The sequence below is a fragment of the Pelodiscus sinensis genome, chromosome 1, assembly GCF_052426305.1.
Source record: "Pelodiscus sinensis isolate ZL-2025 chromosome 1, ASM5242630v1, whole genome shotgun sequence".
NCBI lineage: Eukaryota > Metazoa > Chordata > Testudines > Trionychidae > Pelodiscus > Pelodiscus sinensis.
The window spans coordinates 21,324,484-21,343,451 of NC_143052.1; the positions used below are offsets into that span (position 1 = coordinate 21,324,484).

General features: G+C 41.7%; 1 protein-coding gene across 2 annotated transcripts in view; it reads left to right on the plus strand.

Annotated features, from left to right (window-relative positions):
- The window catches only part of CACNA2D1 (calcium voltage-gated channel auxiliary subunit alpha2delta 1), a 653,332-nt gene that overhangs the window by 571,797 nt on the left and 62,567 nt on the right, over window positions 1-18,968 (plus strand). The window contains exons 16-19 of one of the 2 annotated variants that reach the window (XM_075926367.2): window positions 2,590-2,658; window positions 11,548-11,622; window positions 13,278-13,352; window positions 18,553-18,609. In XM_075926367.2, coding sequence (XP_075782482.1) covers window positions 2,590-2,658; window positions 11,548-11,622; window positions 13,278-13,352; window positions 18,553-18,609 — 276 coding nt within the window. The remainder of the gene's footprint in view (window positions 1-2,589; window positions 2,659-11,547; window positions 11,623-13,277; window positions 13,353-18,552; window positions 18,610-18,968) is intronic. The other variant, XM_006117144.5, reaches the window with a different exon arrangement.

Here is an 18,968-nt window from a genome sequence, read left to right on the forward strand (position 1 = left end):
TTCTGTGGCACATTATAGACTAACAGATTTATTGGAGCATAAGCTTTTGTGGGCAAAGACCCACTTTGTTAGATGAACGTAGTGGAAATTCCAGAGGCAGGTATAATATAATATATCTGTTAGTCTATAAGGTACCACAGGACTCCTCGTAACTTTTGCAGATTTAGACTAACATGGCTATCCCCTGATACTTGTACCAATATACTGTAGTTAAGCAGAGATGGACTCCAAATTGCATAATTCAAATCAAGACGAGCGTCCACGGGCTCAGTGCTTAGTTGAACTCAGCTCACAGGGAGGCAGAAATACAGGTTGAAACTCTCTATTCTGGCACTCTTTAGTCGGGCAGCATCCATGGGCCTGCATGATTTGTTACCTGGATGTCCACTTACCATGGTTTTGGCCAAGTTTCCTGCAGCCCCATAAAGTTTGCTTACAGCCGCCAGTCCTGGCGGTCAGTGTTCTGTGCTCTTAGTTAGCTCTAGTGTACCCCTAAATGTCTTTTAAGAGCCCAGTAAGTAGTGGAAGTGTAGGTAATGCTTCTAGACAATATTAGCCTCCCATAGTTTTGCAATTTCTCTGGTTCAGCAATGGTCAGGTTCCCAGGATGCTATAGTAGAAAGGTTCAGCCTGTAGTTCTAAGTCATCTTCCTGCCTTATCTCTTCCTGGATAAATCAGCTAGAAAAGCATCCTATGGGATTTTTCCTCCCATCCAGGCTCACTTAGAGCTTGCTGCACTGGGGAAAGGTGAGCCATAGAACAGGGATTCTCCAATTATGTCTTCAGGGGTTGCTTCATGTCTACTTGATGTCCCTTTTCTCCTTCTACTAGGTTTTGTGTATGTGTGTAAATGGAGCCTTCCCAAATGGAACCCCTTATCTTTCTGACAGATCCTTCTCCACCACCTCTCTTCTCTGTATTCCCTGACAGTTCCACTACATTTCTCTTCACCTGGGCTCACTGTCCCGGTGTGATTTCTGACAATTCCTGCTTTCTGTAAGTCTAGCTTCCTGCTAAAACTGTCACTGTCACTTCTCTCTCTTTTATATGGTTTAGCTCTGTTTGACACTGCCAACATATCCAGAGTACTAAATATTTGTCATTTATCCCTTTGCCCATACTTTCCGGTCTCCTCACCTCACTCCGCACCCCCATCAATCTGTCCAAAAGTAATGTCATGTACAGAATGATCAAGATGACCACCTGGTTGAAGGACTAATGGAAAAGAGTTTTCAGTGAGCACAGTTACGGAATAGTTTAGGATCTAATTTCTCTATTACTTCTCTCAAACCATGTAATCTCTTACTGTAAATCTCTAAACAGCATTATCACACTACTCATCCTACTCAGTCTTCTTAACCTGAATTTTGTTATGCTACATAATCTGGCACCCACCTTAATCTCTGCTCTCATTTCCTCCTACTCTCCCCTTTGCTCAGTATACATCACAATCTTTTTTCTCTTCTGCTGCCTTAATTTTTTTAATTCTCTGCTTTGTTCCATCTTGTGCTCCAGTACAAATCCACTCACATCTCCTTCAAATGCCTCTTTAAAATTCATTTCTTCCAGGAATAGCTCTCACTTTCCTCTCCCCCCAATAATTAGAGCCCTGAGCAGATACAAAATTAGTATCCACATCCGTATCTACAAAAATGAGCTGCAGATATCTGCATCCATATCTGCAGATACAGCTACAGATATGGATATCCACAGAGATCCGCAGATTTGCAGGGGTCCATTGATAGTCTCTCTAGACTCATCATAGTTTGTCTTCTCTGTTTTACACTAACTTCTGTGAACAGTATTTCGTTAATATGCATTTTAAATATTACTGGCTCTTTCATTTTATGTTAAGTCATAAGACTTTTCTCCAAGTAATTTCCTTAGCATCAGTCATCTAACTGCATTACGGTTATTAATTGTAGGCCATGTAGACATGCCCACAGTCTGTTCCTGTCTGGATGATGCAACTGAAATACCTTCACATAATGAGTGTTCTGGCTAAATTCTTGGCCTTATCACCTTCCAGAACATTATGTGTGGCAGTTATTTCACAGTGTGGTTAGTGTGCATCATTCCAGACATACTCCCTTTTTAAAGGGATTGCTTTTGGGAATTACATTAGTAAACAAGGGTGAGGCAATAAGTAACTTAACATGCCATTTTATGTTTCTGTATTGATTTGGCTTAATTCTTTTTCCTATCCCCTTGATTTAAGGAGAGGTTTTTTTTTTCATACTTACTGCTAATTATATGTGAGAGAGAATTAATGTATAGGTATCAATTAAGTCTCATCGACCTACAGTTTTTTTGAATGACAATTGCATTCTAAAGTGTAGAACACCACTCATCTTAAAAATTGAGTTATTACCTGGGGCGAGTCTTCACCAGTAAATATATATATAATTTACATTTTTTACCCAGCTACAGTTGGAATTTATTATTCAGTTAATGGCTTTCTTATTTTTTAGCAAAACCGAAGCCCAGATTTTATGTGGTTTTTAAAAATGTAATAACGAATTAGTCTTCATTTATTTTAAAATTTATTTTAGTTATGGATTTGTTCTCCTCTTATGACTGTGTTCTAGGAACTGGGCCTTGTCATTACTGGGACTCTGCCTGTCTTTAATCTAACAGAAGATGCAGAAGGAAAAAAGGTAAGCTATTACTTAAAGCTGGAAAGTTTCAGTTGTTCTTTGAGAGCTTGTTCACGTCGATTCCAATCAGGTGTACTCATGTTTCATGCATGAGCACTGGAACGTTTTCCGCTAGCAGCTCCTGCATGGTCAGCTGTGGAGGCCCCTAAAGTGGTGCCGCTATATTAGCTTGTATATACCTCTGCAGACCCTACCCCTCCCTCAGTTCCTTCTTACCAGCCGTGATCATGTTGGATCCTCCTAGTTGTGTTGCTTTGGCAAGCTCTTAGTTCCTAGAAAATATTGATCTCAACTCATCTTCCGTCTTCTAATTCAAACAACTTTAAGAACAGGTGGGCAAATGCCCAAGGACAGTCAGCCCCTCTGAGTCACAGGGGTATGCCTAATGCCCTAGGCTTTACGTTGTGCGCTATGTGCGAACGGCCTGTGGCCTAACAGCCACCCTCACGATGCGTACCTTCACTGTTTAGGTGAAGAACACTGGATTAAGAAGTGCAAAATCTGCAGGAGTTTCAAGCCCCGTACCAGGAAGGACCAGAAGTATAAATTCCAGCAGCTTCTCTTAGAGGTGGCACTGAAACCTCCCTGGGCTGAGTAATCAACACCCAAGGCCAGCTTTGTGTGTAGCGCCCCAGCCTCCGTGCCAAAAGCAGGTGCCACCAAGGACTCCCGGCACCAGACCGTGGCACTGCGACACTATTCCACTTCAGAGCCGCGTGGCTGGAAAGAGGGCAGAGATAGACTGTCCTAGAATCCATGCCTGTGGCAGAACCAGGCATACTGTCAAGAGTCCCCCATGCGGAAGGTCCAGCACTTGACATCAACTCTAGCCTTGGGGGCCATGCTGTTGAGTCCAGCATGTGACCTGTCACTGGGACACACAAGTCCAGTTCAGGTGTTGAACTCCCTGTCAACATCTAACACTTATGAGGGCACTTGGGATCTCATAGAGATTTCAGAGACCGTGGTGCCTTGGGTGATGGATAAACCACTGGTACTGCTAAGATCAGTTCACTCGAGGGGCAAGCCAGCAATTCTGTGGTGCTCCCAGTCTCTGCAACAGCACTGGGACAGATTATCTTCTTTGTCCTCTGATAGGTCATCCCTGCCTTCATTGCATGCCACACCAGTGGCTCCAGTGGATACTCCAGCGCCGAGCCTCCAGCACTGAGCTCAAGAAGGAAGGGTGGAGATCCAGAGAGAGCAACGCTGAGTGAGCTACAATGCTCAGTGTTAAGGTTGTGTTCTTGGTCCCAGACTAGGTCAAGATCGAGAGGAAACTGGTACCGTTCCAAGTTTTGACTGTCCTGGTATCAGTCTAAAACTCTGAGGACGTCCATCTGCATGGCACCACACTGGCACTGACATCATTGGCACAGTCGGTCGGACCACTGCTGTGGTCATCACAGTCGGAATCGGAGCCCAACTCAATGTCAACACATTCCCGCTGGAGCCATACCGACCATAGGAGATGTGATCCCTGGGCACCATGGCAACTGCAGTGGCTGCCCTCTGCACAATGGCCCTTCTGGACATTCTGGGCATAGCACCTGTCCCAGGATGCACCCAGGCTGGTGGTCTCCACGAGCCATCAGTCCTGATCTCCCAGCAATAGATGCTGCTACTTCCTCCTCCTCAGATGAGGCTGTGGCAGGTACCTCCATGACAGGGCTCCCTTTGGTTGACCGTAGGGCATACAAAGATCTGTTCCGCTGGGTAGCCCAGATCATGAACCTCCCCATGGAGGAAATAGAGGAACCAGAGGGTCCCATGGTGAACATTCTATCCCAAGAGGGTCCATCGAGAGTGGCTCTGCCAATTATAAAGACTATTCAGTCTAAATACAACAATATGTGTTAGACCCCCATGTCCATACCTCCCACAGTAAAGGGTACGGAGAGGGTATACTTTGTCTCTTCTAAGGGATATAGGTTCCTCTTTTCCCACCCCTAGCCCTCTTCTCTTGTGGTATCAGCCGTCAATAAGAGACCGAGGTAAGGACATAGGCCCCGTCTCCAAGGCCAAAAAGCCAAAAAGATTGATCTCTTCAGCAGAAAGGTCTATTCTGTTAGGAGCTTACAGTTGAGGATCACAAACCAGCAGGCAATCATCAGTCATTATGTTTTTAAGTCATGGTAGGTACTCTCAAAATATAAAGCATCAGGAGTTTGGGGCCTTGTTGGAGAAATATCGCACCATAGCCAGGACCACCGTACAAGCGGTCCTGGATTTGGAGGACTCTGTGGTGAGGATGCTTTTGGTGGGAAAGAGCTGTTCTCTGAGCAGATGGACTCAAAGCTGCATTCCCGCAAGGACTCCCAAGCGATCATGAAATCCTTAGGAATATACTCCCTGGCTTACCAAAGGTGCCCCTTCAGACCCCAACCTTCTTAGAAGAGGTTTGCACTCAGGCAGTGCCTAGAACAACAGCACAGGTGAAACAGGAACAATAATAGGAGAACTCCATCCCAACAACCTACCCACGGGAACAACTCCTCTAAACCCCTCCAGGTCCAAAACAGGAAACTGCAGGGCATCTGCACTGAGGACAGAAAGTGCACTGAGGACAGTGCACTGAGGACAGAACACCAGACCTACTGGATCTCTCCCATTTGTTTTCGGACAGATTATCCCACTTCTGCCAAGTGTGAGCCATCATTACCTCAGACCGTTGGGTCCTCTACACTGTTGGGGTGGGATCTTCTCACAAGCATCTTCTACACCATGAGGTCCAATCGCTCCTAGACTTAGGTGAGATCCAAGGGGTCCTCCCAGGAATAAGGGGCAAGGGTTTCTGCTACCATTATTTTCTAATATTGAAGGCGAAAGGGAATTTAAGACCAATCCTAGACCTGAAAAACCTCAACCACTGTATGCGGAAAATGAAGTTCAGAATGGTCTCCCTGACCGTTATTATTCTCTATGTGGGTCCTGGTGACTGGTTCGCTGCCCTTGACATGAAGGACACTTATTTCCACGTATCAATCCTTCCATGTCACAGACACTACCTCAGATTTACAGTGGCAAATGAGCGCTATAAGTTTGTGGTGCTTCCCTTTGGCCTGTCCACTGCCCCACAGCTCCATCCATGTATTTACAGCTACATCCAAGTGTATGGCAGTGGCAGCAGCCTTCCTATTCAAGAGGAGTGTTCAGGTGTTTCCCTACCTGGACAATTGGTTACTGAAAGCAACCTCCCAGGAGCAGCTTCACATACATGTGAGACTCGCGTTAGAGCTGTTGAAGTCCCTGGGGATCCTCCTCTACCACGAGAAGTTGTACTGAGTCTGGTGCAAAGAATAGAGTTCATTGTCTTCCCACCTTTGCCTCAAAGCCCAAAATCTTTGGCACTATTGTATAAAGCACAAGATCCATCTAGAGGCCCAGTACCTTCTGGGCTTGCAGAACATGCTAGCGGATGCCCTCAGCAGGACCATAGTGGTCCACGAGGGATCAGTCAGAAAAGACGTAATATACCCAATCTTCCGCAGGTCTCCCCATCTAGACCTGCTTGCCATGCCAGTGAACAAGAAGTGCAAGGACTTCTGTTCCTTCCAGAATCATTGTCATAGTTCCACTGCAGACGCATTTGCGCTCCCTTTGGGGAGGAGGAAGAATCTCCTGTATGCATTCCCCTGGTCCCTCTGCTACATCAAGTCCTATTAAAAACATGCAAGGATAAGGCACTCCTAATTTTGTTGGTGCCGGTGTGCCTGAGCCAACATTGGTTCTTCACTCTACTCAACCTGTAAGTGGAAGCGCCAATAGCCCTTCCCCTGTACCCAGACAACCTAACTCAACATCAGGGGTATGTCGGACACCCGGACCTGTGCTCTCTCCATCTCATGTCATGGAAGCTAGATGGTTCATTCTGTTAGAACTTCAGTGTTCAGCTCAGGTGCAGGAGGTTCTACTGGGAAGCAGAAAGGCCTCCACTAGGGCAGCATACCTTGCCAAGTAGAGGAGGTTTTCTATTTGATATGCAGAATGAGATCTCTTCCCCCCCAGGAGAGCACCCATCCCAGTGATATTGGATTATCTGTTGCATTTACGAACACAGGGCCTAGCACCCTCCTCTGTCAAATTTCACCTAGCAGCTGTGTCCACTTTTCACCCAGGGTGTTCCCAACATAATCTGCTTTAGGAAAGGGTTAGACAGGTTGTATCCATATTCTCGCTTACCTCTACCCATTTGGGACATTAACTTGGTGCTCAATAAACTTATGGGACTTCCCCCCCCCCCCCTTTTAACCAATGGCTGAGTTCCATGAAGGTGCCCTTCCTGGTGGCCATCACTTCAGTGAGGAGGTTGTCTGAGCTGAGAGCTCTTTCCTTGCAACTGCTGAATACAGTTTTCCATAAGGACAAGGTGCAGCTCAGGCCACATCCAAACTTTTTGCAAAAGGTGGTCTCCCATTTCCATCTGGGTCAAGATATCTTCCATCCATTTTTTTATTGGAAACCACACTACAGTGCTAAACAAAGGGTGCTGCACGTACTAGACGTGAGAAGGGCTTTAGCTTTCTATATTGATCATACAAAACCATTCAGGGAATCCACACAACTGTTTGTGGCCATAGCAGAATGAATGAAAGGTGATCCGGTCTCTGTACAGTGTATTTCATCCTGGATAGTATGGTGCATACGCACCTGTTATGATCTGGCAGGGGTCGCACCCCCACCAGTCACAGATCGCTCGATTAGAGCACATGCCTCATTGATTGCATTTGTGGCACAAGTCCCCTTTCATGAGATCTGTAGGGCAGCCACATGGTCCTCTATACACATGTTCATGGCCCATTATGCCATCGATAAGTTTTTCAGTGAGGATGCAGCTGTCAGGAGGGCAATGCTCCAAGCTATGAATCCTACCTGCGATCCCACCTCCACGGGGTAGCAGCTTGGGAGTCACCTGATTGGAATTGATGTGAACAAGGTCTTGAAGGAGAAAAGACAGTTGTCTCTTCATGTAACTAGTGTTCTTTGAGATGCTTTGTTTACGTCCATTCCAACATCCACCTTCCTTCCCCCCTGTCAGAGTATTTGGCAAAAAGCAACTGAGGGAGGGGTAGGGTCAGCAGTGGTATATATACGCTAATGTAGTGGCGGCACTGGTGGGATCTCCACAGCTAACTCTACAGGAGATGCTAAGGGAAAACGTTCCAGTGCTCGTGCACACAACACATGTACACCTGATTGGAATGGACATGAACAACACATCTCAAAGAACACCAGTTATGTGAAAAGGTAACTGTCTTTTTCGTTAATAAAACTTGATGTAGCTATCCATGTGGAAATAGATATTTCTATAAAGAACTATCTATGGTCGAGCTATTTTGTACAACCAAAAATAAAAAATCATATTGAGTTATCTGATAACCACTTGGGAACAAGAAAATGCATATCTTATTGCTTGTTCTGAGTTTCACCATATGATATTACTTTATCTGTCTGCATGATCTGGTGGTAATGAGAGTGCAATTGGATATAATGGTTACATAGGAAATAGGTGATGATAATCCATAGGTCTTTCCAAGAGAGAAGCTTAGATACATGTAGAAAAATCCATAGACGCTATGAAATTTCACAATAGGGCAATGATTGTAATGACGTTTGTACTTTAAATGAACAGCCAGTTTTCTAGGGCATTGCTAGCAAAATTATGTGTGTTTCCTCGCATGGAAGAGAAATATATTTTCCACTTTCCATTACATGATATCCCCACCCTCCATTACATGATATATTACTGTGTAGAATGCTTCCTTCTTTACTCAGAGATGACACATCAGATCACTTGTAGTAAATTATATGTAACACAAAACAACCCTATTCACACTTCAAAGTGAGTGTAAACTTTAGGCAATGCTGAATTTAAGATTGCCTTGGCAACATATATAAATCCTTGGTTATACAGAAACACATATTCCTCTCTAACTTTAGTATATCTTCACCTGTATGCTTTTAGGAAGTGTGTAGCATAGCTGTAGAAGTAAAATAAGCATTAATATATATAGGACAAGAGATTAGATTTACATATGTGTATGTGTGTTTGTATAATACATCTAGTTATTACATAGACTATAATTTTATTCTATAATCCTGTATAGTGTTGAAACTGTGTACTTTTTGCTGCGTGATTATACTGTTTTCTTTTTTCTGAGGTAGACCTAGAAGTATATTTTGAAGTTGAAAGAAAAATGTCTATATATTTCATATATAAATATTCTCAGTGTTAATCTGGGTTACTTAAACTGTCATGTACATTTTAATACAAGTTGGAAAACAGACATTTTCATTTTACATTTATCCATTTGTGGATTTAAGTATGCAAATGCTTATTTTGTATGCAAAATACACTTTTTGATTTCAATTTAAAAGAGACCCATATAGGATTCAATCCGATATGTTTCTCTAACTAGTTTATTAAAAGCTCTTTAACCTCTCCTAATCAGTGTCAGGTTCTTATACTCTCAGGGCAGGTCTACACTGAACGGAAACCTCAAATCAAGATATGCAACTCCAACTACATTAATTACATAGCTGGAGTTGACGTGCCTTGTTTCAAGTTTCCCTGCCATCCCCACAGCAGGAGGCCAATGGGAGCAAATACTCCCGTTGATTTACCTTACGCCTTGTAGAAGCAGGAGTAACAGATGCTAATGGGGGCACCCTCTCAGTTCTATGTAGTGAGTCTTAACTAGAGTCACTAAATCAGAGCTACTGAACATGCGGCCCCTGGGCCACATGCGGCCTGCAGCCATAATGTCGTTTGGGTTACACGGAGCTCAACACATGGCCTGCGGGTGGGAGCCAAAACAAAAAAGTAATCAATATAATGGTCTTCCATTGATATGCGTTTTAGTAGTTAAATTCCTGGACTGTCATTGCTCATTAAAAGTGCTATCATATGGGTAGAAATCAGGTAAATATTGCATTTTATTAACATCAGCAGAACTGACTTAAATGGGGCCTGTGTGTTGTCTTGCCTTAATCTTTGTATTCATGCCCGTCAGTGTGAAGGAAGCTATTTGCATATGTACTTGCATGTATATGCAATCACATTTAAGTTGTGGCCCTTGGCATGTGCTGTAAGTATCATTGTGGCCCCTGGGGCTTCCAAAGTTGAGTAGCCCTGAACTAAATCAAACTTCAGAAGATTGATTGTGGTGGCATCAATCTTCCAGGTTTTAGTCATGAAATAGTGCCATACTTCGTTCAGGGTACATCTGCACTAGCCCCCTAGTTCGAACTAGGGAGGCTAATGAGGGCGACCAAAATTGCTAATGAAGTGTGGGATTTAAATATCCTGCGCTTGATTAGCATATTCCTGGCCGGTCGCCATTTTGGAAACTGACTAGCCCGAAGTAACTGCCCACATCTACACGCAGCAGAGAAGCGGAATTCCAAGATAACAATTAATTCGAACTAAGGGGTTTATCTCGGAATTCTGCTTTTCTGCCGCGTGTAGACGTGGGCAGTTACTTCAGGCTAGCCAGTTTCCAAAATGGTGACCGGCCAGGAATATGCTAATCAAGCCAGAATATGCTAATGGTGACCGGCCAGGAATATGCTAATCATTAGCAATTTTGGTCACTCTCATTAGCCTCCCTAGTTTGAACCTAGGGGGCTAGTGTAGATGTACCCTCAGATCCCACTGGATCTGTTTGAAAAGTAATGTGATCCTCACTCAGTAAGGGTTCCTGAACTCAGAAGGGCTCTTTCAGGAAAGTAAAACAGCTCTGGGCTGTGTCATTTCTGAATTAATCCCCTTAGGGTTGGTGAAGGGGACAATGTACATTCCAAAGGTAAAAGTGCCACAGCTCTGCTATCTCCCCTAATATGTATTCCAAATACTCAAGTGCCCTCCATGACATCCATGTTGGAATGGGTTGAAATGATACTATGGAATAACAGAACTCCTTTTTTTTCCAATATGGAGTGGGGACACCTGCACATGAAGTTCTTACATTCCCTTGCTTGGTAGTAAACAGTATGTTTAGGCTTTGATGTCTATGCTGAATACCATGGTGTTTTTTGATCATTACCGTGTAGTCAAAAGTATGCACTGCTTTTGCACAAGTCAATTTTTGAATGTCTGGCCTGAGACTCTGAGTTGTGTGTGCCTGGAATATTCTGAAAATCGGATTTCTTTTGGAGACCTCAGAGAACTCAAAATCACAAGTAGGATTTCAAAATCTTGGCTGAAATACCCAGTAGCCCCCATCAGAACCAAGACCTCATAATACTGCATAGTGTATACACACACATGAGAAGATATGATCCATACACCAAAAAATATTTAACTTGTACTCTCCTTAAAAAGAATGAAAAACTTGAGATAAGATTTAACAGATAATATACAGTGTAAATTTCCAAAATATGGGAGAAAGTTTATGTAGCGTTTATATGTGGTTACTATGTCATTTAAGTCATAAAAATTGGATGGGCCATATTTGCATTAATGACTTTAATGGAGATATCCCATAGTTTTTATTCTTCTATTGTTTTTTGAAATTTTTACTCATTCATGAAAGTACAATTTTTTTTTATATTGGCCCCTGGTGTCTTTACTTCGATCTCTGCATCTGCTTTTTATTTGCCTTCTAGAATATTTTACACTGAGCCTGGTGTTAATATTATTCCATTTTTTGGCTAGTGTGGAGTAAAGTCCTTAAAATCCATGCAGCTGCTTTCTTCTTCCTGTCCAGTACTCAAGCTCTTATGAGTGCTAATCTCTCTTTCTGTGTATCACTCAAAAAAGTTGTAAGTAGTACCTGTCATTAAAAATAAAGAAGATAAAAGCAAAATTAAGATTCAGCTGCTGCATGTTTTCATGTGTATTGTCACCCTGTTAAAAACAGATACTAACTTTTCCTAATCTTGCTCCAGAACCAGCTGATTCTTGGAGTTATGGGAGTTGATGTCTCTCTTGAGGACATAAAAAAACTGACACCACGGTTTACAGTAAGTTGCCCTCTTTTGGTGGTATTGGCTATTTCCTTTCATGCATGAATTCTTTGCATGCACTTTCACAGGCCATATAACTGCGCACTAGATGGGAGTCAGAAGATCACCAGATTTCCTATAACCTATGCTCTCTTTTTCTCTGAATGCTTTAGAGGGTGATTACTTCTTCTATAGACAGTATCAGCTGCTCTACAAGATGGTCATCAGGATGGAACTCAATTGCACAATATGCTTGTGTTCCATGAGCCTTAAAATTAGCAGATCTTAGATCATTTCATAATCTAGGGTAGCCACATGAATGCTGTCATCCACACGTTTGATCTAGGTCACACCTGGGCAAAATATGGCCCACAGGCCTGATCTGCCCCACCAAGCCCCAGATCCGGCCCACGGACTAAGCGGGAAGCCTCAGGCAGACTTACTTGTTTGCCTTACAGCCCAACACATCACTCAGAATAGCATCTGTGGGATCATTTCTCTTTAAAAACAGTAAGCCTGGTGGGGGAAGGGGAAAGCTTAAAGTATATCTCACGCCCCCAGCACAAATCCATTGGCTGGCTTCTGGCCAGAAACTGGCCAATAGGAGCTGCCTGTTTGAATAACAGGCAGCACACAAATCACCATGCCCCCTGCCCTCCTGCTCAGTAATTCACACAAGCACATGGCCATACAGCCTGGGCAGGCAGGCAGACTGAGAAACTTTTTAAACTCTGCAAACATTTAGCTCTGCAGGCAGACAGGCTGGTTGGGCTGCTGGCTGGTAAGTCTCCTGGCAAGAGCCTGGCTCTGGCACCCCAAACCTTATCTTCCCCTACCCTCTACCTCCACCCCCACTCAACATACCCAAACCCTCTGCCCCCTCCTGCACCCGTGCCTCCTCCCAGATCTGGCATCCCAATCCCCTGCCCCAGATCACAATCCCCTCCTACCCTAGGTTATAACCCAAACTCCTGCACCCCAGTCCTCTCCCCTAGGTCACAAACCAAACCCCTGTACCCTAGTCCACTTCCCTAGGTCACAACCCCCTCCTGCCCTAATTCACATTCCAAAACCCTGCACCACCATCCCCTGCCCTGGATCACAACTGCCTCCTTCACCCAAACTCCCTCCCAGACCCCACTCTCCCTCCTGTACCCCAGTCCCTTACCCTAAGCTCCCTTCTGCACCCAACTTCCATCCCAGACCCCTCACCTCCTCTATTAATAACATGGAAGAATGTGGCCCTCGACCACTTTCCAAAATCTTCGAATGGCTCCCCATCAAAAATTATTGCCCACCCCTGGTCTAGGTAGTCTTTTTATTGCACTGTACACAGTGTATCTTCTTTATTAACTTAATACACTTTTCTTCACCTTGCATATTAGTTTGCATCATGTTAGCAGGTATCATTTATATCCCATATGCAGAGCAAATATTTAAGTAATTAATTTATATTAACATTGTTGAAAATAAAAGCCATGGAAATAAAATTTAAAAATCTTTCCTATATTAGGTGAGTTTGATGTCAGATTATCACCACCATCTTAATGTATGTCAGCTTTGCCATAAGCTGTATATTTTTCACATTCTGAATATTATTAGAAAACCATAACTAAACCTTTTTCATTCAACTAAGCCTAATTAACAGTACAAATCTTTTTTTCTTCTTTCAGCTGTGCCCAAATGGTTACTATTTTGCAATTGACCCCAATGGTTATGTGTTACTTCATCCAGATCTTCAACCAAAGGTATGAAAAATCTTCTATTTTGTGTCATTGTAGCTCTGGGATTCTTATTTGACATTAAAGAAGCACACTGTATTTGCTGATTAAAGTGCTACACCTCAATGGTGAATATACCTATTTGAGATTTGATCCAAAACTCACTTTAGTTGATAGAGCCCGCACTCAGTGATTTTGCGGGGATTTGGCCTTTGATGTAAAAAGAAAATTAAAGATTCCACTCTTACATCATTATTGTCAAGTATGTCATTTGTTACTTTAATAATATAATGATAAATAGCTTGTGATAACAGCAGCTAACTGTGATTCTGAAGGTTATCTTTTTTTTCAGGGGAGCAGGATTGTCCCAAAGTGACCCTCATGAATTAGAGGCTCAGAAATGGAATCCTTAAGAGTTTATTTCTGACAGTGTTTAGTTTGTTATTTTTATTCTTTGGGAGCTACTGTAGATTTAGATTGAAGAGGAACTTTCATACTGAAAAGAGCTTTCAAACTTATAAATCAGACACAAAAAGCAATAACTTTGTTTCTTTTTTTTTCTTGCATTTTTACTAATTACTAGGGTTGAGATCTGATGGAAAATTTGTCCAAAGGGGTTTGGGATAGAGCGATAATCCAGCTATGTGGAATTTAGATTTAGCTTTAGATCTAATCAGGATGTACATTTTCTCAAAGTTTGGAGATGTTCAGATCAAAGGTTTTGATTTGTGCTCATCTCTGCTAATTATGACCCTGATCCTGCAAATATTCGTGTGTTCCACAGCTTTACTCATTAAGTAGCCTCACAGATTGTAATCAGACTTTTCACATGAGCAAAATTATATGGTATATTTGTTGGATTACATCTTTAATTTGTGTTTTAACAAGATTTTGCTCCATCTTAGTCAATATTCTCTTCTGTTTTAAAGAGCAAAGCCAGGTGTCCTAATCCAATAAGAATATTTCAGTGAGTTTTATATTATTTTTCACTGGAAACATTTTTTCAGTAAATATTCCTCCCACCGTCTGCAATAAACACACTACAACATTGCGCTACTACACCCAAAATTGCAAGTAGGGCTGTCAAGCGATTAAAAAATTTAATCGCGATTAATTTCGTGATTTAAAAATGTAATCGCGTGCGCCACCCCTTTGAAACGCCACAGCAGCATTTCAACAGGCCAGCACTGCATGGAGCCTGGGATCAGCTGATCCCTGACTCCACTTGTGCTGCCGCTTTGAAGCACCAGAGTGGCACTTCAAAGGGGCAACGCAGCATTAATGCCTGCGATTAACACATTAAAAAAATTAACGTATTAATTCTGTCCTGAGTTAATCGTAGGCATTAGCACAGGTCAATTGACATCCCTGATTGCAAGTCAAATTAAATAGAAATTAAAGAAATGTAAAAATGAACAGTCCAGGCTCAGAGAAATGTATAAAAAGCAAGGGGGAAAATCAACCAGGATAAATAGTGAAAAGCAAATTAGATTTTTAGATTTAATATTAAAATTGCTATTAACTTTGTTAGGACAATTGATGTTTACATATATGGGTGAGATTCTTAGTGGAGGGAGAAATGGGAGCTAAAGTGCATCTAGGCCTCTCCTTAACTGACTGCATAATTTAACCCTGGGGAAGCCCCTCCAGCTACCTACAAGCTATAGGATTGCTTGGAAACAGAGCAGCCTTGGCCTCAATATACCCCTTCCATCCTGTGATATCAGCTATATCAGGGGTTGGAAGGTCATCCTTGGAAGTCTGCCTTACAGCTGTCTTCCTCAGTACCTGCACCAGTGCAGTCCCATTACAGATAGAGCCATGGCTCTAAAACCCGCTTTAAACTTTTTCCAACTATTTATCTGCTCTGGAGGGTACCAAGGATATGTGATAATCTTATCTGAGATTTTCAGTGGTGCATTTTATCTTGCAAGGTAATCATCACTCTAAACTTGTCATCTGAGTATTTTTTATGTGGTGTAATTAACAACAAATTTTAAATTACTTACCAGATCTAACAGAAAGGGGAATTGAGCATGGAAGGAAAGATCATAAGTTAAACATAATGATCTCTAATGATAGCAAAGGGAAAGAAATAGAAATGTCTGATAAAATAAAATAGATTTATAAAACTATTGCTTTTTGTCTATATTTTCTGGTTTACAAATTGGACTTAGTATGAAAATTCCTGTGTAAAAAGAAAAGGGAAAGTTGGTTTAATAATTTACATGCACTTCAGCTTAATGGATACATGCATTAGGCCTTTGATGAAGCGTAAAGGACTCCCTTAGTCACCTTTCATTTGATAAATTAGCATGTTGAATAGTTCTCAAAGAAATAGCAGTTCACTGATGACATGTATTAATTGCACAATTACTGGATGATTTTGTTTTCATTAGAGGTTATTAGAGGTATCCTAACAACAAAAGGGTTGAGGCAGGTGTCTGCCATTTCCTATCTTGTATGAGCTCTTTGTTAAAGAGAAAAAAAATATGCAATGCATTGTCCTATTTGGATGCCAGTCTTGCTAGCTACTGAGCACTCCTCTCTCCCACTGATGTCTCCTTTTACTGATGTCAGTCAGCACTCTGCAAAATTAGACTATTTTTTAATGAAGGTGCAAACTTCAAAATTCTCCAAATGAGGTCAGGCTCTTGTATACATGCCTCCTGATGAAATGATAGGGTAAATGAAATAGTTCTTAAGAAGGGACTTAGCAAGTATAAAAAAGTAAACAATCATGATGTATTATACAACCAACATTTTTGTTGCTGTTCCAGAACTTTAATTTATTGACCTACCTTTTTAAATATAGGTTGAACCTCTGTAGACAGGACTCCCTGCTTCGGCAACATTCATGGTCCAGCAGTACCAGTGGATGTTCCAGGACCAGAGAGTCCTGGTAGATGGCTGGTGGCTGATCTCCTCTACAGCTGGACTACTCAGTTCCCCATAGCTGGACCGCTAGGTCCAATCCAGCAGGGCTGCCTGGTGAGCCCAGGAGCCCAGCGTGCTACAGCAAGGTTACCCAGTGAGGCCAGAAGCCCTGCGCACAGGAAGCTGGGCTGGATCTGGTCTGCCCGGCTTAGCAGGGAAGGGGCGGGGGAACTGTCAGGGCAACAGAGCTAATGGTGGGAATGGAATAGGGAGAGGAGCCAACCAGGAGGCCGGCAGCCGGTCCAGAGCTGGGAGGAGCGGTAGTAGAGGGACCAGATATGACCTCCCCTGGTCCAGCAAAATCCCTTATCCAGGACCAGTCAGGTCCCGAGGGTGCTGGACCAGGGAGGTCCAACCTGTAATATCATATTCACCAAAGCTCACCTAATCTCATGACTGTAAGACTGGTTTTCTTGGAAAATCCCATTCATTTTCAAATATGGATTCATTTTCAAAATATTCTTCAGTTCCAAATAGTCAGAGTATGGATTTTGTTTAATTAAAGAGGGTTAATTAGTGCAGTAAAGATGACTAGAGATATCCCTCAAGTACTACTTCAGTGGTTGTTTCAGAATGTTCTACAATATTTATAGTTTTATATATGATATATTATGTTGTTATGAATGTGCAAACTGAGTACTAAGAATGCTTCCATCTGTGTATTATTATTATTATTTATTAACAGTAATACAGATTAGACTTTATCACTGCCAGTTTGTTTGGTGTGGTGCATGCAATTCAAACTGATACAAGAACTGCCTTCTCAAACTAAGGTACACTACAAAGACAGCTGGTATAGAACTTCTAATTGTCTCTTAACACACTAGATTAATTTTTAGTTGAAATTTTTGATTGAACTTAATATACTAACCAACAACATGTTAACCCTCTTTACCAGAAATTGTTCAATAGCTGTATACCAAAACATAGCTACGCATTTGCCTTTGAAGAGGTGAGAGTGCACTAAAGTGTCATTAGTTCCTTCTTCTCACAATGCCTTTTCTTTCCTTCCTAAAATCTGTTATCTAAAATCAAAACTTGTTCAGCATAATTAACATTTTGGAATATTGTCTTATGGTTACAATGCACAAACCAAAAACCCCGCTCTTCACTATGAACTTGTGAGGTGGTTGTTCTGACTTTCTTGAGAAAACACCATCATTTATGTTACACAATCTACAAAATCATATTTTTAACAAAATATAAATTCACTTTTAAGCTCACATACATGATTTTTTTAAATGAGTTATATCAGTTTCTAAATAGTAATTTACAGTTTGTCAAATATATATATATATATATATTGTCACAAGCAAGAATCAATTATCCCAAGAATTAGATCTAATCATGGAAGTCAATGGAGTTACACTAGAATAAATGTGTCTCAACATATTCAGTCTTAATAGGATACAAATTCAGGAATAGACAATAAATAATCCCCTCATTCTACAACTGATATCAATATCCTTTTATCTGACCCAGACCCTTCATGATTAATGCTCCCGTTGACTATAGTGGACTTAGAGAAAGGTCCTACGTACTTTAGGCACTTCATCATATATATATATATGTTTGTTTTGTTTTTAAAAGTAAAACAGAAGGCTAGGTGGTTTGTTAGGGTTAGGAGCAAATATGATGTGTGAAAGGAATTTTTTTTCCTGTGGTCTACTAAAACTCTGGCAAAATGTACCTATTATGTACATGTAGAGCTCTCTTTGAATTTAATTAACTTGGTTTACCATGGTTTGTTTGTTTGCCCAGCTTGTAACACGTGACACTAAGGGTACATCTAAACTACACCCCTCTGTTGGCAGAGGGATGTAAATCAGATGTATCAAAAGTGCAAAGGAAGCCGGGATTTAAATATCCTGTGCTTCATTTGCATAATGGCAGCCACCCCTTTTTTTTCGAAATGGGGCTTTTCGAAAAAAACCCAGCAGTTTAGATGGGATATTTTCGACAGAAATGCCCCGTTTCAAAAGATCCTGTACTCCTTCGAAAAAAAGCGGTGGCCCCTGTTATGCAAATGAAGCATGGGATATTTAAATCCTAGCTTCATTTGCACTTTCAATACATCTAATTTACATCCCTCTGCTGACAGAGGGGTGTAGTTTAGATGTACCCTAACAGAGAACTCTGAAACTACTTTACCAAAATGAGCTTAGTCTTATTATTTCAGGAAAATGCCCATTCGAGAAGAGTAGATCTTGAGGGCTGAGTATAGATAATACATAATTAACTGCATGTTAATGGTGTGAAGGTATAAATTACTGCTTTTCTATTACTTCAGCATATTGGTGTGGGCATACCAAAAGTTAATGTGAGAAAAAGGAGACCCAGTATCCAGGTAACTGTGGATGGAGGTGATCATTAGTGCGTTAAAATGCATAGAGCTGGAGATAAGATTTGGAAAGCTTCTGCCCTGCTTAGTAGGAAGACCCTAACTGGGGAACTGTTTACTTTGACAAACAGCTTCCAAAGCATGAGACTTGCATTCTTCTTTGTTAAATGATTATTGAAGGTATCTGTAGATGTTCATTTAAATTATGATGCATTACTAATAGCTGCTAATTAGAGCTGTGCTGTAAACGTTCTTCCGACTTGGAAATGAATTTGCAGTTTGAAAAAAAATAAGAGACTACTTGTGCTAAGTTTGTTTTCATAACCCTGAAAGTCAGGGGAAGATTGTTTGTGAAATTATTGCCA